Below are 24,045 nucleotides of genomic sequence, written 5' to 3'. Positions count from 1 at the left end.
ACAGCCAATTTTGAAAAAGATGCGTTTTAGCCCAGGAAATTGTTATTGAATATGTCAATGCTGTTGTAATGGAATGCTTCTTCTAAGTATGTGGTTATTAAGTAAATAATAAACTGAAAAAGAGCATTTTTCATATTATAAAATGTTTCAAATAATAAAAAATTAATCTTTAAAAAAATAAATAAATGAAAGAAGAAAAAAAGAAAAAGAAAAAAGTGATGGGGAGATATGGGAGGTGTTAGAGGGGAGGGAGTGGGCGTGGATTTGATCAAAATACCTTATATACATGTATGAAATTCTCAATAAAGTTTTCGTAATAGCTGAAAAAAAAAGAATAGAGGCCATGAAGTGAGGGGGTAGGGGTTCTGAATAGACTCAAAATACATTGTATAAAATTCTCAAAGAATAAAATATTTTTAAAATTTAGACATCGACGTACCACAATCTTCGACATCAGTCTTTATTTAAGAAATCAAATAGAATAAAGAATGATGGTAGCAGCTTCATACAAGGGTACACAATAAAGAAATGCTTGTTCGAAAGTTAGAATGGAGCACAATTCTTCCAGCCCAATGAACAGCTCAGCTTCTGCTACTTGCTTTTCTGTGCAAATGTACTACTTACTGTACAGTCCAACAAACATTTCTTTCCTTTTTTTTGAAGACAGGGCCTAGTGTAAATGTCAATGTAATCCAGGCTTTTATTTAGTATTAGTTCTGAAATTGCATTATAACATTTTAGAATTACAGATATTTATAAGTTCATTAAACCTTTAGTTTACTAAGAGAAACGAAATATGAAAGTACGAAGAGACAGAGACAGTACATTTCGCCGTTTCACCCTGGCCTGCAACTTTAGTCCAGTTTGCAGAATCACTATTCTCAGCCTGACACAGGCAGGCATATGGTAATTTCACAATGCAAGTGCATCCTGCTTCAGCTTCTTGGGTACTGCAGTATATTATACATTTTTTATAACGTCTCTAAATGCTTAAGTCTAAGTATATGCTATCAATTTCATTTGTGTCTGCAGAATTTTTTAATTTTAAATCTAGCAAATCTTCACTATGACATTGACTTTTCAATGGTTACTTTAGATCCAATTATCTCAATTAGGAATGTCAAGAGTTTATTCTTAAGTTTCAAAATAAAAACATTAAAGAGCTCTTTATAAATACTGTGCACAAGCAAATATTGATGTTGATAAGCAACATGAAAACGATGTACTATTTTAAGTTTTTCAAGCTATTTTATCAAGTTACTTACAATGCATACATTCCTGAGTACACCCCACGGCGGCAATGCTGCTTATTTCGTTGTTTTTTTTTTTTTTTTCTGCATTTAGCTTAAAAGATGTTTCTTCCCAAGAAACTGAACTTTTCTGTCAAATGCACTTGATCGAATAGGAGAATTGGGTTCATAAAATGGATTCATCGCAAACTAGGAAAGAAGATATTAGTGAGCTTGTTAAAAGAGGTCACTAAAAGGTACATTTTTAAGCTAAAAATTATCAGACATTCAAACGTCAAAGAGTCGCATTTTTAATTTTCATTGAAAGTATTCCATTGTTCATTTTTTAAATAAAGCAGAATTGGGGTTTTAATAAAGATTCTTTTTTTCAATTATTATTATTTTTTAATTTTATGTGTATGAGTATTAGGCCTGCAAGTGCACCTGTTTCATGTACTGTCTGCGGAGGACAGAAGAGGAATATCCCCTGGAACTGGCGTTATGGACAGTTGTTAGCCACCAAGTGGGTGCTGGGATTCAAACCTAGTCTTCTACAAGTATAGCCAGTGCACTTAACCGCTGAGCCATCTTTCCAGCCCCAAAGATTCTTAATATAGACTTTAATCATTAAGGTTAAGAGAAAGACACCCAGGAATTAAGACACACCCTAGAGCACTGGTATGGACTTCTCAGAGTTGCCCGTGGTTAAGTATTAGCATCTCCTTAGTCGGGTATAGTTCAACACGTCTGTAATTCTAGCACTTGGGTGGTAGAGGCAAGAGGACCAGGAGTTGAAGGCCAGCCTTAGCTACATAATGAGCCTGAGCCCAGTTTGGTTGGACTACTTGAGACTCTTGCCTCAAAAACATAAAAGAAAAGGCCCTGTGCAATGGCTTAGTGGGTAAAGATGCCCACTGCCAAGCCTGACAACCTGAGTTCTATCCCTAGAACCTACAGGGTAGAAGGAGAGAACTGGTTCCTACAAGTTGTTCTCTGAGTTCCTGCCACATACACTCACTCTGGCCTGTGAGACCACCTCTTATCTCCTTCCCATATACACACAAACAGGTGTAATAAAAAACTTTAAAAAACAAACAACAAAAATGTCCCATTGTATTTTGGAGGTAGATTCTTATTCTGTAGTGAAGGCTGGCCTCAAACTCATTGAAATCCTCCTGTTTTAGTCTTTCCAGTGCTGGGATAACAGGTGTGAGCCACCATACCCAGCAAAGGGGATGCTTTGAGACAAAGCCTCATGTAGCCCTGGCCAAGCTTGAAACTATGCATCTGAGACATGCTGTGACCTCCTGAGCCTCCTTCCTGTACCTCCCAAGTGCTGCAATTACAGGAGTGCATCACCAAGCCTGGCTTCCCTTAAGAAGGTTTTTGCTCTGATGTTTTCATTTTGAGAAGTGCCTGTGGCTAACCTAATAGTATGAAAGAGATTGCCTATATACATTAATGTGAATCCTGACTTCTTTATAGTTGTGGATTAATCTGTAAGGCCCACTAGGTTACATTAAACAAATGATAAATGTGTCATATGTTCAGAGTTAAGAAAAAGTTACACCATACTGCTATTAGGTGTAGGGATCTCTTTTCAGACGGTCTTTTTGCAGCCTAGCTGGCCTCAAACTTGTGATCCTGCCTCTGCTTCTCAAGTGCTGGGATTACAGGTATATGCCACTGTGCCTAGATTCTTGAATTATTTTTTTTAATATTTTATTTTTTACTTATTTTTATGTGTATGAGTGTATTGCCTGCATGTATGTAAGTGCACCCATGTCCTGCAATGCTCAAGGATGTCAGAAGAGGGTGTAGGATTCCCTGTAACCGGAGTTAGAAATGGCTGTTAGCCACCATGTGGATGCTGGGAATTGAACCCAGATCCTCTACAAGAGCACCCAGTGCTCTTAACTGCTGAGTCATCTCTCCAGCCCTGTTTTTTGAATTATTTTAATTTGGAATTTTATTACTTTGCATTAACATAAAGCTAAAAATCATAGCTGGGCATGGTGGCACATACCTTTAATCCCAGCAGAGGGGAGTCAGAGACACTCTCTCTCTCTCTCTCTCTCTCTCTCTCTCTCTCTCTCTCTCTCTCTCTCTCCCTCCCTCCCTCCCTCCCTCCCTCTCCCTCTCTCTCTCACACACACATATACACATACACAAAATGGGGTAGAGAGATGATTCAGAGGTTAAGAGACCAGCTGCTCTTGCAGAGGACCCAGGTTTAGTTCCCAGTACCCACATGGCAGCTAGCAACCATCCAAAATTCCAGTTCCAGGGATCCAACACCCTCTTCTGGCCTCCGCAGGCATTACATGACACAGGTGCAGTTACATGCAGGAAAAACAGTCATACATATAACATTAAAACAAAACAAAAAATCAGTTCCTTAGCTAATATAGTAAGTGCATCATAACATATAAGAGAAATAAATACTAAAATAGAATTACTAATAGGGACAGGAGGAACTGATTTTTATAACTTGATCACTTGATACTCCTCATCTTTATCATGCATGGTGGCACATGCCTTTAGTCCCAGCACTCGGGAGGCAGAAGCAGGTGGATCTCTGAGTTCAAGGCAGCCAGGTATAGTGCTACACAGTGAGGCTCTATCTCAAAACAACACCACCACATACACAGAATATACCATACCTTTATATACAAATCATAGACATCAGTAAAGAAGTTCTTTATTCCATCTTCTTGCCTCACATCATGAAGCATAATAAATCTCATATGTGAAATAATTAAGGCATAATCTTTACTAGAAATGAAAATTTTAAAGCAATCAGGTGATACAGTATTCTGCAAATTAGTGACATGAACTGTATTTTGTGATGGCAACATTGAAATATATAAATTAGGTTAAAGTCAACTTAGCTTTGTCTTAAGGAGAATGTCATTTTTAAGTTAGAAAAGAGACAAAATGTAAAATTGCCCTTGATGTGGTTCAGCTAAACCTTAGTTTTCTATGTGTGCCACTTTAAAATTCTCTGTTAAACAAAATGTGTACTCAAAAAAGGGACAGAGGGGCTGGAGAGATGGCTCAGGGGTTAAGAGCACTGGCTGTTCTTGCAGAGAACCTGGATTTGTTTCCCAGGGCCCACATGGCAGCTAACAACTTTCCATAACTCCAGCTTCAGTGGATCTGATACTGTCTTCTTACCTTCGAGACCACTGGACAACACGGGTGCATTTAGATACATGAAGGCAATACACTCATACACATAAAATATATAAAATAATATATAAATTTTTTAATACATAAATATAAAATATATAAAATATATTCAAATATATAATGTTTAAAAAGGCAGCCTCATAAATGCAGATTTCTTTAATCTTCGTTTGACTCTTTCAAGTCTCCAAATTCAGAGCCTGCATCTATATTTCAAGTTCTTGATTTCTAACTCAGCCTTTTGCTAAGTATTTTTATGAATGTCTCTTAATTACTTAGCTTCTGTTGTCAACACAGTCCTGAGTTATCTGAAGGAGTCTTAATAAGGGGACTGCCCCATCAGATTGGCCTGTGGACATGACTGTGAGCAGTTTCATAATTGCTAATTGAAACAAAAGGGCCCAGCCCACTGTGGGCAGTACCGTCCCTAGGCAGGTGGGCCTGGGCTGTGAAAGGAAGGTAGCTGAAGTAGGGCATGGTGGAGCACAGTTTTAATGTGAGGCAGTCACAAAAAGGCCAACCTTATCAATATGAGTTCCAGAGCATTGCTGTGGTTACACGGAGATCCTGTCTTAACCTCTGCACCTCCCCGCCCCCTAAAAAGGTAGCTTGGGAGCTAGGCAGGAAGCAGTATTCCTCTATGATTTCTGCTTCAGTTCCTTCTTGAGTTTCTGATCTGACTTCCCTCAATGATGGATTGTGAACTAGAAGTATAAGCCACATAGACCCTTTCCTCCCCTAAATTGCTTTTGGTCATGATGTTCATCACAGGAACAGAAAGCGAACTAGAACACAAGGTAAGGATATGCCCTGCAGTAACAAATGCTGACACAAACCACTCGTTGAATTTGTCCACAGTTTTCAAGTACATGTTATTGGAAAGCCACATGTTTTCATCCACCAGGTCGAGTGCAGCATGAGCTATGAATTGGTTCAGATGACGGTGATCATCCTAAATGACAGAGTGGTGCAAGATTAACATTTCCATATGGCAATGGGAATACCAACAATTTATTCTGTGAAATTCTGTCAATTGTTTTTGTGGGTTCTTTTTTCTTCTTATTCTAGAACTGGCCTGACTATATAGCCCAGGCTGGCTTTGAACCCCTGACTCTGGGATTACAGGTGTACACCACTATGCCTGGCTTGCATTCTGTAAATTCCATGTATGTTTTTCTTCTGTGGTAAAAAATTATTTGTATTTGCTTCATATATCAACAGACATAGCCTAAGCTGGCTTTGAACCCGACTCTGGGATTACAGGTGTGCACCAGTATGCCTGGCTTGCATTCTGTAAATTCCATACATGTTTTTCTTATGGGGTAAAAAACTATTTGTATTTGCTTCATGTATCATCAAAAGACACAAAAGCTTCTGTTTTATATAGTCTTGATATCTAAAACTCAACAAGAACAGGAAAAGCCAAATAAAAATGTCTTCAAGAAACTATTAAAAATTACATTTTGAATGTGGAAAGAAGGCAGTTACCAAATTCTATAACCATTTATACATGTGAAGAAAGTATATTACTTTTAAGGGGGAAAAATAAAAACAGGTAGATCCTTTTTTTCAGAAGCCCATCTTACTACAGGAGAAAGACACACAAGTGGATGTGGATCAAGGACGTGGATGAGGCTAAGGACAGTTGTGAAGAGGTGCCCTGTGCATGTGGTCTCAAGGCGAGGGCTGGGCTTCCAGAGCAGCACACCGGAGAAGCAGCAAAGCCAGTTCAGGTGGCACCTGTGAACTGCCAGAGGCCTCTTTCAGAACTGAGTTCGCATGGCATGATCTGTGAGGGGTGGGGAGGCCATGCTCAGTTAGTCCTAGCTGCAAACAGCCATCTGTTTCAACTGCAGAAACATCCTGTGAAAACCAGGACTGTTCTCTTGGCAGGCTGAAACAGCCTAACTGGATGGAAGGTAGGAATGATCCACTATAATGTGGAAAGGAAATTCACCACCTGGATGGACTCTTAACCCTGTGGAATTCTCTTTCACAATGCCTTTTACCTTCCCAAAAATACCTGCTATGGGCTGAATATTCTTTCCCAAAATCCATTACAACAATCTCTAAGTTCTGATGGAATGGAAGCTTTCATACGCACTTTGGATTCTGCTTTCCCAGGTGGCAAAAACTCCATTTCAAAAACTGGATTATCATGGTGGCCAACAATTACAAAGTAGAAGCTTCCAGACATTGTCTTCAATATATAGCGCCTAATTAAAGTAAACAAAAGAAACAATACACATCTTTAGTTCTCAATATTGAAAGCCCAAAACAATTAACATGAAGCTAGAATTCTGTTTTGAGTTCCCTTAAACTTGGCAAAATAGAGGAATATGCCATTAAGCTTAATCTGCTTTCCAGTATAGTATCATAGGCATACGACTTTAGGACTATACAAATTAAGTTATTTGTGATATATCCTACAGAACCCAATGCACTGTATTTTCTAAGCAAAACTGGAAAACCTGTAGTATATCATAAAGACAGTATTCTCTTGATCAAAAGTTTGAAACATTCAGTTCAAGGGTCCTTGTGTCTGATCAAATACGTTGGATTAATTTGGACTACACCGGTTAGCGGCCACATTAAGTCCTGGAAAGATGACTAGAGATTGCTCATTAGTTAAGTATAATAAAAAGTAGAAAAGGCAAGGAAATAATTAGCTTGCTTGCCTGAGAAATTTCCAGGCGGCACCCTTCAGAGGAAGATAAATACAGGTATATCACACACCATTTGTATACAAAGACGACATGCAGCATTTATCTAGACATTGTGTATTCTGTCTTCTATCAGGATGTGTGCCAAACATTTAAGTCTCTGCAAATGCAAAGGTCTATGATATGTCTCTTCATACACCAATTTGTTAAGAAAGAAACACTTTGTGTGCATTTTAGAAAAACATGGGGGGTTGGTCACAGTTTTGTGGTCAACTTGACAAACCTTGTTAAGAAGACATCACAATTAAGAACCTCCTCCATCAGACTGGCCTGTGGGCATGTCTGTGGGGCATTTTCTTGATTGCTAATTGATGTAGGAGTGCCCAGCCCACTGTGGACCTGAGCTGTGTAAGAAACATAGCTGAGCGAGCCAGAGGTAACAAACCAGTAAGCAACTCTCCCTGCTTCCTGCTTTAGGCTCCTGCCTCGGTTTCTCTCGATGGGCTATAACCTGTAAGATAAAACAAACCTTTTTCCTCCTCAAGTTGCTTTTGGTCAGTGTTTCATCACAGCAACCAAAAGCAAAGTAGAACATAAACCCTAAAGGAAGACATTCTGAGGCATGGCAAGCTCTTGGAAATAGGGTTAAAACTAAGAAACTGGGGAGAAGAGCAAGTATTCCATGGATTCTGAAACATAATTTCAATGTTTCAACATTTATTCATTCACTCATTTACTATGTGTGTGGGGGGTTGCGGAGGGGAGGGGAGGGGTGCTGGTGCAATGTCATGGCATGCTTGTGGAGGCTAGGAAACAATTTTCAGTAGTCAATTGTCTCCTTCCACTATGTGGGTCCCACAGATTGAACCCAGATTGTCAGGCTTGACAGCAAGTGCATTTAACCACTTAGTCTTCTCAACGACCCTATTCAATGACTTTTAACAGAAATGATCTGAAAGCTCAGTTGGCGGATGGATGAGTTTGGTTGTTTGAATTTTTAGTACAAGGGCTAGGTAGGATGTAGCAACTAGTAATTCTTCAATGAGGGGTGGGAATATAGTTAATTAAGAGTATCCAGTCAGCCTCCTGGACATCTGAGGCCGTTAGAGCCCACAACTCAGCAGGCCTCATTGGGTCTTCTACTAATTCACATAGAAAATGCAAAGAAATCTGGAATGTCTGTCCTAATGAAGGATATTATTGTTAGAAGAAAAGACAGTGAACAGAGGAATGTCAGGAGACTCTGAGCACCATGAAGCAAGATTTAAAATATTTGGGGCAGGGGCCCATCCTTGCAAAATTCAGGCCAAACCTAATCTCAGGCATTCTCTGACTATGGTCCAAGGTTGTTTTAGCCCTTCAATAGTGGAGCTGAGCAGCTGCACCAGAGACCATCTGGCACATGAAGCCAAAAGTAATTACTATTGGCCCTTTACAGAAAAAGCTGCCTGTTTTAGGAGAAAGATAGGAAAAGGGTCCAACACTAAAGATGGGTAACAAAGCAGCAATGATATAAAAGCTATTCAAAAAGCTACACTAGGGAGAATTGGCAGTACTTCTTCAGAGAAAAGTGAAGGAAGGAGAACTTGAAATTTGAACCAAGTAAACAATGATATCATGAACTCTTGCTACAATAGGCTGCCGAGCTGGTGTATGCTAAAGGAAGGACCTGCTTTCTTCAGCACAAATGCTTAAGCAGCAACAGCACAGGAGGGGGACCTCAAGCAGAAGGAAACACATGCTCGAGAAAGATAACCACATTACGCCCCACACTTGCCCCTTTACAGAATCCACAGTGGGAAAGCAGCATAGAGCTGCAGTATAGCATGGATAGACAGAAAAGGGGCTGCAGGACAGACACATAGGCTTCTCTTGCAACCCACCCCGCTGGACAGATGAGAGAAAGCTGTTTTCTGATCACTAGCATATGCTGACTGAACAAAACAATGGTTTCACTAGGACAGTCTCATGAACTGCAACTCACTCCCATCATAGTCCCTTCCTCCTTCCCAGAGCCCACTCTCAAATGGTTTTCATTTCTTTGCGCGCATTCTTGTGTGTGTGTGTGTGTGTGTGTGTGTGTGTGTGTGTGTGTGTTAAATCTAGATCCCACATGTAAAAAAAAGCATGCAGAATTTAGACTCAAGAAGAGAACATCTACAACCATTCAGCAACTATGGCCAGGCTTACTTCACAATACGAGCTCGGCAATAGTGACGCACACCTTTGTTGTCCATGCTAATGAAATTTCTGACAAGAGGGAAATGGTGCTCTATGACCATCCTACTATGGAAGCCACTAAGCATTTGAAATGTGGCTAGTGTGACTGCAGAACTGACTTTTTAATTTTAATTGGTTGAAACGGAAGCAGCCAAATGGGGCTACTGCCTCCAATAGAGGACAACTCAACCCTGACCAATGAATCCAAACTCATTTTTATAAAACTTCTGCACCTTTTCTACCCACAAAACAAGTGTAACTTAGGAGTACAACATATAAAACAACACAAACTAGGCCTGGTGGCTCATGTTTGTAATCCCTGCACTTGGGAAGCCTAAGGCAGCAGTAGGGATTGCCAAGGGTTCAAGGCCAATGTGAACTACATAGTGAGTTCCAGAACAGCCCGAATTATAATGTGATATCCTGTCTCAAAATAAAGAAATAAAAACCAATACAAATTAAAGCAACAGTTATGTATAAATTATCTGTGTTTGTGTCTGCTCAATTTCTCCACCAATTTAGAGACCCCTGAAGAATCTCTAAGACTAGTTTGAAGAGATGGACACACATAACTTGGGAGTAAATTAAACTGGGACACTGAGGATAAAGGCAGAATTTAGGAGCATTTCCATCCATATGCCAAACTCAAATGAGCCTGATGAACAGTGAGTACCCCCCCCCGAAGATGTCCACATCCTAATCTCTGGAACCTATGACTGTATTAGAGTTCCCAGTGATGGAATGACTGCTCATCACGGGACCCAAAATACAGAGATCAAGCCAGGCACTACAATCTTCGCACTTGGGAAGCTGTGGCAGGAGAATCGTAAATTCACAGCCAGCCTGGACTACATCAAAGGGGTAAAAGTTGGGGCTGGAGAGATGGCCCAGGGGTTAAGAGCACGGGCTGCTTTTGCAGAGGACTTGGGTTTGATTCCCAGCACCCACATGGCAGCTAACCACCATCCATAACTCCAGTTCTAGCGGTTGTTCTACTGATATCAAGCAACACACTCATACACATAAAATAAAAATAAAATATTTTTTTAAAAAGGAGAGACGATCACAGAGAACTGAAGTGTGTGAAATACATTAAGAAAATCAAATGCCTCTACAGGTTACCACCAGGAAAGGGAGGGGAAGTCAACAGCCACAAGCACTGGGTACACAATGAAATAACCGAAGACACAGATCTGCTTAATTTTCTCTGTTAAAAAGCATGATTTCCCAACAGCAAACCTGGTAGAAGCAAGACCGGCCAGGATGTGAACTTCAAGATTACATATTAGATATTAAGAAACTAACTGTTCTTCTTTCTTAGGTTCTTTCTTTCCCTTTACCTCCCTGGTTCCTTTTCATTATTCTGGTTCCTGCAATTACATCTGGATACATACCCACATATAAGGATTTGGTGCTAAGAAAAGAACAGAAGGAGACAGGTGTTAGTAAGGGAGAAATGGTTAAAAATGGGGCTACTTAAATGGGAGAGGGGAGGGAGAGTTATACAAGGAACCTTGGTGATAAAGGGAAAGAAGGAGCTCAAGAGAGGTGGGACCACAGGAGACTGGTATTAGCAAGGAAGAAATGGGGAATGGGGACACTTTAAATGGGGAAACCATGGAGGAAAGGCTAGACAGGGAGAGAGAGGAGAGATAATGCCTAGCTAGCTTTAAAAAACCAGAGGGAATCATATTAGTCCAACAACCTAATGATAAATTACACATTTAATATCTCTACATGAGTCCATGTGTATACCTAAAGGCTATATAACAAGAAACAGTACCAGACAGGAGACACCTTCCTTTGAGCTGTTGGCCAGGGTGGTCCAAAAGACTCCCAAAATTACACAGTTTATTGCCACAGCCCTTAATGGCCTCCCAGAACTTGAAGGTAAGACCCTACTGCTGAAGACAGAACATACAGCAAACACAGGCTTTGGAGCAATAGAACTGGAACTGACCTGAAACCACTGCCCCTGAAGGCTAGCTCTCATAGCTTTGGAGAGCACTATGAAGGTGCCCAGGGAAAATATCCATCAATGGTACAACACTAGTTTCGAGACCAAATAACCACATCAATGGCCAGCACAGCATATGACATTGGTGCAGTAGAGGCAGTTTTATCTTGGGGGCAATCAACAGCTACCTAATTGGACTAAAAGCCCACTCAATATGAGGAAGCTCAAGTGTGGTACTGTAAATATAACCAAATACACATGGCTGGAGTGGTCATAGATCTTAAGAGAAATCCCCAAGACTGACATATTGCTAGACTAATGTAATTTCTTGCTATGTGCAAAATATGTATCCTTATATTTATAGACAAATATCCCAGTCACCACTCATCAAAGAAGCTTATTTTGCACCAGTCAGAGACTATTACCAAGTACCACAATAGATCACACACAGACATTGTTTAAGAATTGCCCAGGCCTAAGTTACACATCTACAATGCAACCTCTACACCTAAGGCTCACGGAACATAGAACAGGGGTAAAGAAGATGACACTAATGAATCTCTCAATTTGCATTAATGAAGATCCCTCATGCAACAGAGGGACAGGAACACAAATGGTCACAAATGGCCAAACCGTAGCAATTAAGAGTCTGCAGAATGCCGCTCCTTGGACAGGACTCCTACATTAAATTTTACCCACCCAGGGCTCAGGGACCATTGCAGAAGAGGGGGAAGAAAGATTGTAAGAGCCAGGGAGGAGGTGCTCATGCATATGGAAACAGAGTCCTACAAGCTCCTGGAAACCTGCTCATATGGTTCTAATGCAATGGTGTCAGCATACACAAGTCCCACACAAACTCAGGCAGACAAAAACCCAGTATAGAACTGGGGAAATGAACAGCAGACCCAAATCTTAGCTGAGGAAACACTGGCAACTGATTACTGCTAGGTAAGGAAGAGCTGATCTTCCTAAAACAATAGACTCTAGATAGGCTGGCTAGACCTCAGTGGATGGACTTGTACAGGGGAACGTCTGAGGACACTGGCTTGTCACAGTGGTCCTTAACATGGATGACAGAGTATATGGGTTCCAGTGAGGGGGTATCCAGTGGGGATGGGGTATAAAGATGATTAAGATGGTTTGAGATGTTCTGCATGAAATATACAAAAATTCAATAGAAACAAATTTTTAAAAAAGAAAAAAAAGAAACTAGCTGGGCATTTCAATATATACGAGTCTTCAGGTCCTCATAAATTATATAACTTGGATTAACAAATGTAATTGTCACATCTACTGATAAAAGTGACATTTAAGAAATCACAGGTACAGAAAAGTGCCATATGCTCAGAGCGATGGGTAAATGTTATTCCTATTTTTAGAAACAGGAAAAAGGGTTTTCTCCTAGTCTATAACTGGGTATATTCAGAGATTAAAACACTGATATGAATAGGTATTTAAATGGCTGGTTTTGGTCAGATACCATGCCAGGACCTTTTCTGTACAGTAACTCATTTAGTATAGAATTTTTTTAAAAAAGGTTATTATTCATTCACATACTCTGCTTATACAAAGAACAAACCACACCAAACTGAACATTGCTGTTTTGCAAGGGAAATGTGGTAGGTAGACAAAAAACTTTCTGAGCTATTTTGGTATCTACCTAAGAACAAACTGGAGACCTGGAGCCTGGGTGATAGTACAGAGCACTGGAGAGGACAAAGTTTGTCTTGTTCCCTGTGGTATCCCCAGTTACAACAGTGCCAGGGGCCAGTAAGCACTCATCATTCACTGAATATGAGATAACTTAAAGCTGACTTGGCATCGGTGAATACCCAAAGAACATTTGAGTGTTCTACACCAATCTATTATGATCCAATGTCTATAGGGAGGCTTTGAGTTTGACCTTAACCTAGTCCAAATCAGCGTTTGGACCAATTTTTCTTTCTTTTTTTTGGGAGTGGGGGGGGGCAGGATCTTGCCATGAAGGCCAAGCTGGCCTCAAACTCACCACCCTCATGTTTCAGCCTTCTGAGTCCTGGGATTGTCAGCCTGCACTAGCATACCTGGGACTGAAAGCTGTAACTTGGATAAAGACAACTTATCACATTCAAATATAATCCTACAGAAAGCTATTTTTTTTCATGGTGTAATGAAGGATTTTACTGGCAAGGCAGACAGAGACCCAAACTTAACAAACCATCTAGTTTTTGTTACTTTTTTAAAAACTAGAGTACCAATACCACCACAAATTATAAAAAATATTTTTAAAAAAGGAAAAGAGAATTTAAAAGAAGAAAAAATTCATTTATATATAAGCCTTCTGATCTTTACGAAGATCAGAAAGGAATATATATTAGTTCTGAGGTATTTTATAATATGGGCTGGGTATTAAAAAACAGCATACACATATGATTCAGTAATGACTCATGTTTTTCCTAGTGATAATCTGATAAAAAGTAATTGCCATTTAGAACAGCTGCACATCATTCATAAAATATCCAAGATAAAGATGGCACCGCAGAAAATAATCAGTTAAATGCAATATGCTTATAGGGCTTCAGAGCTGAATGGGATTAAAGGTATGTTAAGAAAATGTTTTAGATGGGCCTAGCTAATTGTTACTATTCTTGACTTATTTCTACATGAAAAATAACTAGCTTAACTCTTGAGATTTCAGACTTCACTAATTCAATTTTAATGAGACTTAACAATTTTATAACATGAGCATAGCCAATGTGACAGTATATATACATACACACACACACACACACACACACACACACACATAGACACACACACACACACATGCTCTAATAATTCAAACCAAAGTCTGCTATAGGTAAAAAAAAAAATCACTCAAAAATTAGTTGAAGAGAAATTACATTTAACACTAGAGTACCATACTGGAGAAAATACTCTATGACTTCAGTGACATCTTGCTTTTATACAGCAGAAGTCGAATACCTTTATACGCTTCAAAATACTGCTGACAGTTTGTTTCTAGTACTGTATTAAAGACACCCTTGTTCTGAAGGGGCTTCCTTGTTACTGTGGGAAACACTAAGGCAGGAGCATTAGAATTATATAGGCTGTTGACTGCAGTGCTGCTGGCTTCTCAAACAATTTTCCAGTATATGGAGCTATAGTTATACATCCAAGAAGTCACTCCAGTCCGTCAGTTACTAAGCTGATTTTCAATGTGCTGGATTCATTTTCATGAAGCCCTTCTTCCTTGAATTCCCGAGGGTTAACTGGGCCCCAGGCTCTGGGCACCTGACTGGAATCCAGATCTCTCTTCACAGGTGGAGGGTCCTGCTGTTCTATTTTTTCCCCAGAGATTTTTCTTCCTCTAAGGATGATATGTCCCAGTCATCATCATCCACATCTGCACACTTTAGTTCTTCTTGCAATCCATCCTTTTTGATCAATGTTTCAGCAACATCAATCCTCCCAACTAGTTTATTCCCATTTCCTAAAGGTAAAACCATGTTTTCAGCATTTTCAGTTTGTATCTGAACGGAAGTTCCTGTGGGCTTTGGAGAAACTTCGGAGTCCTCCATTTTACTTCCCTCCATCCAGTCTGTGTCACTCTTGACAGAGCACTTTCCAAAGTTACTGGTGTTGTTTGTAGGTGGCTGTGTCGTAACTAAGTCTGGGGATATATATGATTGGATGAAGTCCTCTTCACCCAGCTCCTCCTCTGAGCTGAAGGGAGGCTTTTTAGTAGATGAAAACTTTCTGGGAAGATGATCTTCTGTGGTATTTTTCTCAACTTTTGGGATAGACACCTTATCAGTAAAAACAGGTCTTTGTCTAACCAAGTGTTTGCTTTTGGGGGGAATCTGGGCCACTCTGGATACTTCTTCAGCTGGCAAGGTGTCCACTGGAGGAATACTGTGCCACAGTGTGAGACCTTGTGTCATAAAACCAAAACCAACAACAAAAGAACAAATGCCCAACAACAGGAACAGATAAATAGTAAAAGTAGTTCATCTACAGGAACCCCAAAGTTTGAACTTATTGCTCAGTGATGTCAAGAAAACCAAAGTATTCTAGGCTGCAAGAAGAGTAAGACTGCCCAAGCAAGGTAGGGAAAGTGCTGACATCACACTTCACTAATGATAGCTTTGTGGAAGGTACTGAGCTCTAGGAAACACATTCTAAAAGGATCCATACCTTTAAACCGTATGTGTTGGGGGAAGGTAGGATCTAGACAAAGAAGCTCTGGAAACAAAATAAGAGTAACTGAAGGAACCTAGGGTATTTAAACTAAGGGGGAGGAAGAGATTTTGGTGGGCAGGGGTACAGCATACTTGTGAAACAGCACGATGTCTAAATGAAGAGGGATGACAAGGGGCTCCTTGTGAATGGAGTCTAATCAGCTGGTGTGAGTGGCAGAACTGGTGCTGAGAAAAGTGCAGTCGGCAGTAAACGGATGTCATCAATTATTCATGTCTGCTATGGTTTCGGAGTGCAATGCCTATGTGAAGCCAAGTAGTTGCTAACTCTGGACTTGACAGACTTAGTCTAAACTTCCACAGACTGACTCCAAGACTGTTCACTGGAAGTTACCAGGAAGCCAAAATAAGGAGTGGTACCGGAGAGTGAAAGATGAGCTCAACGAACTTAGAAATCCTTTCCAATTTAAACATTTTAGTTGCAGGCCAATACAAGATAAAACTGAGGGTGGCCTCAGTTCCAAAGGCACCCATTTTAATAGCCAATCTCCTTACAGCCTCTAAGGCACCTCTAGAAACTGTCCTGTGCTCCTGACTGTCGGTCCCCACCCCTCGGGAAGGGGAAAGGCCACACTGAGGACCGGGGAAAGCCCCTCTTCTCCCCGCTCCGCCCCGCCCCCTGCGGCAACCACAGGGCCGCAGGACGTGCGCCCGCCCTGGCCGGGCGAGCGCGGCGAGACCCACGATAAGCCGCCCTGGTTCCGCCGAGGGCCGGGACGGCGGAGGGCGCACCCATGGGCGGGTGGGGGGCGAGGAAGCAGAGACGCGTGCGGTCCGCCGTCTGCGTCGGGGAGACAGAGGCCGACCTCCCGCCCCGGAAGGAAAGAAAGTAGTATCAACACTCCCAGATGACACGCCCCCCTCCAATGTTCCCCTCGTCTTTTCTCAGTCCTCTTGTTCAGCTTTGGTAAAGTGGACTGCTCTACTTATTACCCGCCCCCCAAACTAATTTTGATTTGGTGGGCATCCCTTATCCATCCTTCACAGTGCAACTAAGTCACTCTTTCACGGTTATCCAACAAAACCTTCCAGGCTGTTCAACTCCTAAAATTCTGTTACTTCTTTTATTTATTTTTTTTCTTTTGAAACAGCGTCTCACTGTGTAGCCCCGGCTGGTGTGGAAATCACTGTTTACCAGGTTGGCCTCAAACTCACAAAGATCCACCTAATTCTGCCTCCCAAGTGCTGGGACTAAAGGCTGGTGTAGCTATACCCGGCCAAGCCTGTTACTCTTGCTATCTCTTAGCATTTTTCTTTTATGCCCACGCATCAGCACTCTTTGTACTGTTCAGTGTGTGCACAAAGTTCTGACACAGAGCCATTTGTGTCCTCAGAGAACAGGCTAAACTCTCCACTGCCCCCAGCAGGCGCTTGGTATTAGTTCTCTTCCTTTTCCCTATGATGCCCATCTTTTTCTTCATGGTCCTTTGGGCACCAGCATCGTTATCTTTCTCACAGCAAACGATGCAGTGCACATAGAGGGGGGCCGGTATCTCTATAAACTCAACTCTGTAGTTCTCTACCATGTGCTATTTTTGCCTCCCTTAGAGCATATGCCAGGGTCCAGAGTCATTTTTGACTTTCATACGTTCGGGGCGGGGGCGCCTGCGCATGTGTTACTACAGCCATTTAAATTGAACAGACCGAGGATGCTGTTAACCTCCGGCGATACCCAGGACTGCCTCCTACGACAAAGAACTCTCAGGCTGCCCACATTGGGTTAACAGAGCTACCTGAGAGCACCCAGCCTCCTAAAGCGCGGAGGTCGTCTCCACTAGGAAACCCAGAGTGGGTCCGCCAGGTGAACTGTGATTAAGTCCAGCGCTGCAGAGGCTGGCCTGGTGTCCCAGGACAGGGCCCGGTAAAGGCACAAGGCCAACCTGAGACCTCCCCCCGTGGACCAAAGCGCCGGTTCCAACTCTCTCCATCTCCTACCTGGAGGGGTAAGCCCACAGAGGAAACGCCTAGTCAGTTGGCCTCCCAGATCCACGTTCCTTAACTTCAGGCAGAGGCCCCGAAGCGGTTCCCTCGAGATCTGCGGCTACGTCCTCGCGAGGTGTAGACGAAGCTTCCGGGCTGGCGCCGTGCGCCGGCCCGTGGCGGTTCCGTTTGGCCTGCTTCCGCGAGGGGTGGAGTCGGCTGTGGAGCGCCGAAAACTGTGTGTACCGAGTGACTCCCTCTGGTCTCCATCTTCTAATATAGGTCTTCCTACTCCCTTTCAGAGCCCCTCCTGGATCTCGGCCGGCTCACCGTTTTGGACTGCAGAGGAAGGAAGTGCCGATACTTACAGGAGTCCCAGGAGACAGGCAGGATTCCGAAGCCAGGGTTACCCTCTCAATTTGTAGCCGGGGCTGGGTCGCTGCAGGTCGGGCTCCGGAGGAAGCCAATAGAGGATAAGGGCTCAAGTAGCTCTACCTGCCACTTCCCAGGGATAGACAGAGAGGCGGTCTGTTGTTTCTCACCCTTAGGGCTTGCTGGGAAGCCCACCGGGATGTTAATGTGAAATTCACGCCCCCTCTGCCCTGCCACCTATAACTTGTCGTCATTTTCTCTTCCAGTCTGCCATGTCCCCCAATTGTGAGGTGTTGACGTTTAAGGATCGGGGTATACTGGACACGCTTAAGGTATCCGATTTAGACATGACTGTGTTGAACTTTCACTGTCACCTGTAACAGGTAGTCCTCATATGAATTTGTCCAGAGTTTGGCTTTTTAAAGTAGTAAACTATATACATTGTATTGTGAGTTACATTGTAATAATGGAAAATGTTTCAGTCATCTTAAAAGAGCCTATTGATTTGTTGGACTGACATTAAGGTAGCACATAACATGTATGTAGCGAGCACATTGTAATAAGACTAAACCTGTTTTACAATCTAGATTTGACAGATTATGCATATGCAATAGAAGTAAGACTGTCGTAGGGAAAGGGGCAAAGGAGGGTAATGGGGAGGTGACTGAGCAAAGTACGGTGATATACATGTATAGTATAAACATCATAGTGAACTCATCCATAAGCCCAATAAATCAGGTTAACAGTTTCCAGAGCTAAGAGGTGGTTTTGTACTGTGTTTGGATGGCACTACATAGAAAATATTAAGTGTACTGCTTACTGTGGAATAGTTTGAGACATGAATTTTTTTCTTTAAAATACGTTGGAACATAGGAATATTTAATATGAGCAGCAAATATGTATTACTATACTTTAAATTTGGACTAACAGCAAGGAATACGGTTAGCTCAGTGTTTCATTACAATGTCTTTCAAAAGTATATTTTATATTAATTTTTGTGTGTGTGAATGAGTATTTTGCCCAAATATATATGAGTGTACCACATGGGTTTAATAGGCCTCTGATCCCAGGGGACTGGAGTTACTGACTGTTGTTAGCCACCATGTTGGGTGCTCCTAAGTGTGAAGCCATCTCTCCAGCCCCTATTCTACCTTTTAAAGTGAAAATTAAGGAAAGGCAAGACTGATTTTTCCCAGTCATTATTTTAATTTTTATTCTATGTGTATGAGTGTATTGCCTGCTTGTGTGTAAGTTCACCCGTATCCTCAGAGGTCAGAAGAGGTTATCAGATCCCCTGGAACTGGAGATAAGGACGGTTGTTTGCTGCCATGTGGATGCTGGGAACTGAAACCAGGTCCTCTGCAAGAGCAACCAGTACTCTTAACCACAGAGCCATCTTTTCAGCCCCTCATTTTTTTTTAAGTTCATAAAATAGTTAAGACTCATGCAGAAAGTACAAAGAAGCAGAAGGGAGAAAAATCATATCTAGTACAACCTAAAATTGGTATAATTGTTGTACATCCTTTTTAAGTTGAAATTATATGGCGGTCATTTTCCCGCCTCAAGTTTCTTGAATCCCTCTTTTTCATTGGCAGGTTCATCTTGCTTGGTCAAAGGGTGATTTAGGTAGCTGTGTCTTATTGAATGTTTGCTGTGTACCCAAGTTGACACGTTATCCTATGTTGCATCTTTTTTTTTTTTTGTCTTATTTAGACAGGGTCTCCCTGTAGCCTCAGCTGGCCTGAAACTTACTATGTAGACCAGGCTGGCCTCAATCTACAGAGATCTGCCTGCCTCTGCCTCCCTCATGCTGGGATTAAGGCATGCACCACCATACTTGGCGCATCCCTTAATTTTACCTAGCACAGATAAATCCCAATTCTGAGTCAAAAAGCATGAGCAATTTTTTTGGCCAGCTGACGGTTTGCAGTGATCCTTCTACCTCTGTCCCTTGAGTGCTGGGATTACAGGCCTGTGCCACTGTGCCCTGAGGACTTGAACATTTTTAGGCTATGTCCATCTTGTTCTAAAGTGTTTGTAACAGGGCTAGAGAGATGGCTCAGGCTTGCCTGTAGTACACTTACATACATGCAGAGCAAAATGCTTGTACATACAAAAATAATAAAATCTTTTTTAAAGTTTGAAAGATTGTTAACAGTTTATATTCCACAAGCAGTTTGTGATTTGTTTCACTGTTCTACCTTTTAACATGTAACACTGGAAAGCACCTTGTTTGAATCATTTAATGTTTCCTTTCTTTGACTATTAAAACCTTTGCATTTCTTTTCTGGCTATTCTTATGTATCTTTTCCAATGGTAATGATTGTCAGCTCGTGTTTCTAATTTTTTTCCCTTAGGATGGTGGTAGCGTTTTAAGAGCTCTTCCAATACAATTATTTTTTTTTTCAAATTTTGTTGTAATACTTTATCTTTGTTTTCTGTTTTAATTTGCCTTTAAAAATATTGGTGTCTTATTAAAAAATTCTCAAAAAAAGTATATTCACGTACGTGTGTGTGTGTGTGTATGCATGTGTGTGTTTGGCGTCGTGTGTGCATGTGCCTATGCATGTGTCTGCATCCTTGTGTAGGCCAGAGTACAAATTCGGGTGTCTTTTATCTTGACATAAAGCCTCACTGGGATCAGAGCTCAGTGATTAGGCTATGCTGGCTGGTCATTGAAGCCCAGGTATCCTCCAGCTACCACCTCCCCAGTTCTGCCATTACAGGCACTGACCACCATGCCTAGCTTTTTATGTGTGTGCCTGTGCCGAGGATTGAACTCAGGTCCTTACCCTTGCTCAGCAAGTACTTTACCAACTGAGCTATCTCCCAGCTCTCACTTTTGAAGTTGTAGGCTTTATTTTTTACAATCAACTCATTAACTCATTAATTATACTGTATTAAACTGCCTGGGCTTAATTATAGGTCATTAATCTGTAATATTGAACAATCTACGTTCCTGGGCATGTCACAGTCTAGATTTGATGGTGCTTTACTTCACAGCGCAGTTGCAGTTAGTATTGATCAGTTATTACCTTTTATCTATAGGCCTTTCTTGCTAGCCGCGTTCACTTCAGAGCTACAGCATGGCTGGCTATTCAATCACTGTTAGTCCAACTGGTGAAAGACGGGGCAGCTTTTTACTTTCTCAGATGTTGCTTATTTTTATTTTGTTAGTTCAAAGACTGACATAGATGAGTTATACTTTTTAATTTTTTCTTTTGGTCTTTTTGAGACAGGGTCTCCCTGTAGCCCCAGCTGTCCTGGAACTCACTATGTAGACCAGGCTGGCCTTCAACTCACAAAGATCCACCTGCCTCTGCCTCCCGAGTGCTGAGATTAAAGGCATGCACCACCATGCCAGGCTACTTTTTAAATTTTACTAAATTTATTTAGTGGCCTGATCCACATTCTGTTTGAGTGTTTGAGAACAATTTGTATTTTTGATCAAATACAAAGTCATTTAGATATGGTTTACATTATTGTTATTTTGCCTTTTGTGTTTTTTGTCGTTTTTTTGAGTCACTGCCTCTGTATATTACCTAGAGTGGCCTCAAAATCATGAGGATCCTCCTGCCTCAACCTCCCTAGTGCTGAGATTACAAGCATATTATACCACACCTACCATAGTATGTATTAAATGAAGCTTGTTAAATCATTTGTGGCTTCATTTGGGTTTTAGTTAACCAGTTTCCAAGGTGTATTTTGAAGAGTGACAAATCTTTTCTGAGTCTCCCACCCCTTTTGTAATGACTGTCCTTCTTTGATATTATTTGTTGATTATTGTTATTATTAATTAATTAATTTTTGTTTGGTTGGTTGGTTTCTTTGAGACAGGGTCTCCCTAAAGCCCCAGCTGGCCTAGAACTTGCTATGTTGACCAGCATTCTGTGTGCCTTTGCCTCCTGAGTGCTGGGATTAAAGATGTGTGCCACCATGCCCAAATTGATTTATTTATTATTTTATTTTATGTGTATGAGTGTTTTGCCTGCATGTATATAAGTACACCATGTGCATACAGTGCTACAGGAGACTGGAAGACGGAACTGGTGTTATGGATAGTTGTTAGCCACCATATGGGTGCTGGGAACCAAACCTAGGTCCTCTGCAACAGTGGCCAGTGATTTTAACTGGTGAGCTCCAACTCGGATACTATTTTTTTTAAATTTATTTGTTTATCTGTGTATGAATGTGTCTGCTTGAGTGTGTGTGCATGTGTATTCATGGGGGTGGGGGTGCCTATATGTGTGCGGAGGCCAGAAGAGGCTATTGAATCCCTCAGAGCTGGAATTGGCAGGTGTTAGTGGGATGTCTGCCTGACTTGTTGCATAGGTTCTGGATCTGAACTCCAGGTCTCATGCTTCTACAACAAGTACTCTTTACCACTGAGTCATCGCTCTGTTGTGCCCCCCCCCCCTTTTCCTCTCTTGAGACAGGGTCTTATGTAGCCTAAACTGACCTTGAACTCTATAGCCAAAGATGACCTTGAACTTCTCAGGTTCAATAAATTCAATAAATTGAATTCCCCAATTTATTTGGTGCTGGGGATCCAACCCAAGACGTCATGCATGTAGGCACACACTCTGCCAACTGAGCTGCATCACCAAACTTCCTGCTACTTCTGATTTGTATCTTAGGAACATGATGTATTTGGGGGTTGATGTGGGTATATGGGTCTCTCCCTCCCCTCGTGGGCCATTGGCCACCGACCCACCAGAACAAAGGGAGCAGAAGCGACAAATGGGGTCAGGATGGCCAGTGAGCACGGATGGAAAAAACTTTTCAGGGAGTCAGATTCAGTGATACAGCTCCGTTTATTCAGTGGGGGTCAGTGAAAAATATAGTGTGGAGGCAGCAGCCAAAGCTTCAGCTGATAGGTGCTCATAGTATGCTTTATTTACATGTTATAGGGGGATCCTATCATCTGGCTATAGGGCAATGCCTAATTATCATAGAAAAAAACCTGGGGGCAGTTTTAAAAGTCATGTTCTAAATAAGGACAGGCATCCGTGCTTGGAGGCACTTTCCAGATCAGTCAGGCAGAGAGCAGGAAGCCCCTGCTAAGAAAGGAGTGGACCTCAACAGCAGGGTTCCCCAACATTGATGCATAAATATGTGTTGTAGAGGCCAGCTGTTGATGTTGGTTGTCTTCCTCAGTTGCTGTCCACTTTCTTTTTTAAGATGGGGTCTCTCACTGAGCCTGAAGCTCTCATGTGTAGCTAGACTGTTTTGCCAGTGAGCCTCAGGGACCCTCTTGTCTTCATTTACCCAGCCCTGGGATTACAAGTATGTACCATTATGCTTGGCTTTTTGTGTGGGTTCTGGGGATCCAACTCAGGACCTCATGTTTACAAGGCAAGTTCTTTACTGACTGAGCTGTCTCCCCAGCATGCAAAATTTAATTCTAGATAGATTTCCCTGGTGCATTGGCTATTAGGAAATGCCAAGCCAGTTTTGTGATTCCTTCTAGCAAGTGCTAGGTGTCATGCGTATTGTGGTTGTCAAGATAGCAATTCGTCTTTAATTGCCATTTCATTTTTCCTCACTCTTATTTTCCTTTCAATGTAAGCAGTTGTATTTACATTTTTTCTTTTCTTTTTTTTAATTTTTATTTTATGTGTATGAGTGCAGTGCCTTCCCGTGTGAGTGCACCCATGTTGTACAATGTCTCCTGAGGTCAGAAGAAGGTGTCAAATCCCCTGGAACTGAAGTTACAGATGGTTATTAGCTGCCATTTGGGTGCTAGGCATCAAACCCGGGTCCTCTGCAAGAGCAGTCAGTGCTCGTAACTGCTGAGCCATCTCTCCAGCCCCCATTTTTTTTTCTAACTACCTTTTATTCTGTGTGTATGTGTGTGGGTGTGCACACATCATGGCATGAATGTGGGGGTCAGAGGACAGCTTAGCAGGAGTCAGTTCTCTCCTTCTACCATGTGAGTCCTGAGGATTGAACTTGGCTGCAGATGCCTTTGTCTGCTAAGCCATCTCACTGACCCAGCAGTTATATTTTGTATTTAATCTTTAATGCAAGATACCCTGAATCCTTATATCAATTAAGCTGGTTCTGAATATACAAGTGTAAACTACTACTCCTAAAATTGACTGGTGGAGGATATGATAGTCTTTTTTTTTGCTTTACTGTGTAGGTGTAGATTGTCTTAGCTGATGCTGAGCATCTCTATTTTCAGTGTTGATGTCTTTTTAAGTATCAAACCGATTCTATGTGTATTTATAATATGATCTGTTCTATAATAGTAC

At 41.6% G+C, this 24,045-nt stretch overlaps 2 protein-coding genes and 1 pseudogene across 2 annotated transcripts in view; 1 reads left to right on the top strand and 2 right to left on the bottom strand.

Moving 5' to 3' along the window:
• Window positions 1-668: 668 nt before the first annotated feature.
• Window positions 669-17,588, bottom strand: Trappc2 (trafficking protein particle complex 2). The gene is made up of 5 exons (XM_008852886.3): window positions 17,432-17,588; window positions 6,523-6,634; window positions 5,226-5,370; window positions 3,893-3,978; window positions 669-1,439 (listed from the first exon to the last, which is right to left on the bottom strand). The coding sequence occupies exons 2-5, from the start codon at window positions 6,613-6,615 to the stop codon at window positions 1,341-1,343; spliced, it is 423 nt and encodes a 140-aa protein (XP_008851108.1). The 5' UTR covers window positions 6,616-6,634; window positions 17,432-17,588; the 3' UTR covers window positions 669-1,340.
• LOC103749979 lies at window positions 14,405-15,181 on the bottom strand (annotated as a pseudogene).
• Window positions 17,589-17,660: 72 nt separating the features above from the next.
• The window catches only part of Ofd1 (OFD1 centriole and centriolar satellite protein), a 52,978-nt gene continuing 46,593 nt past the window's right edge, over window positions 17,661-24,045 (top strand). The window contains 2 exon segments of the mRNA XM_029556012.1: window positions 17,661-17,802; window positions 18,055-18,120. Coding sequence (XP_029411872.1) covers window positions 18,061-18,120 — 60 coding nt within the window. The 5' untranslated portion in view covers window positions 17,661-17,802; window positions 18,055-18,060.

The sequence above is a fragment of the Nannospalax galili genome, unplaced genomic scaffold (assembly GCF_000622305.1).
Source record: "Nannospalax galili isolate Female #2095 unplaced genomic scaffold, S.galili_v1.0 scaffold606, whole genome shotgun sequence".
Lineage (NCBI taxonomy): Eukaryota > Metazoa > Chordata > Mammalia > Rodentia > Spalacidae > Nannospalax > Nannospalax galili.
Note: the sequence above shows the minus strand (reverse complement) of the source record. Positions and strands in the feature narration are given on the sequence as shown.

Coding starts and splice junctions, on each gene's coding strand:
- Trappc2 (XM_008852886.3), bottom strand. CDS start 6,615: ATGTCTGGAAGCTTCTACTTTGTAATTGTTGGCCACCATGATAATCCA. Junction 5,371..6,522: donor CTGGGAAAGCAGAATCCAAA/GTGCGTATGAAA, acceptor TCTGTCATTTAG/GATGATCACCGTCATCTGAA. Junction 1,440..3,892: donor TCTATGATTTGTATATAAAG/GTATGGTATATT, acceptor CTTCTTTCCTAG/TTTGCGATGAATCCATTTTA.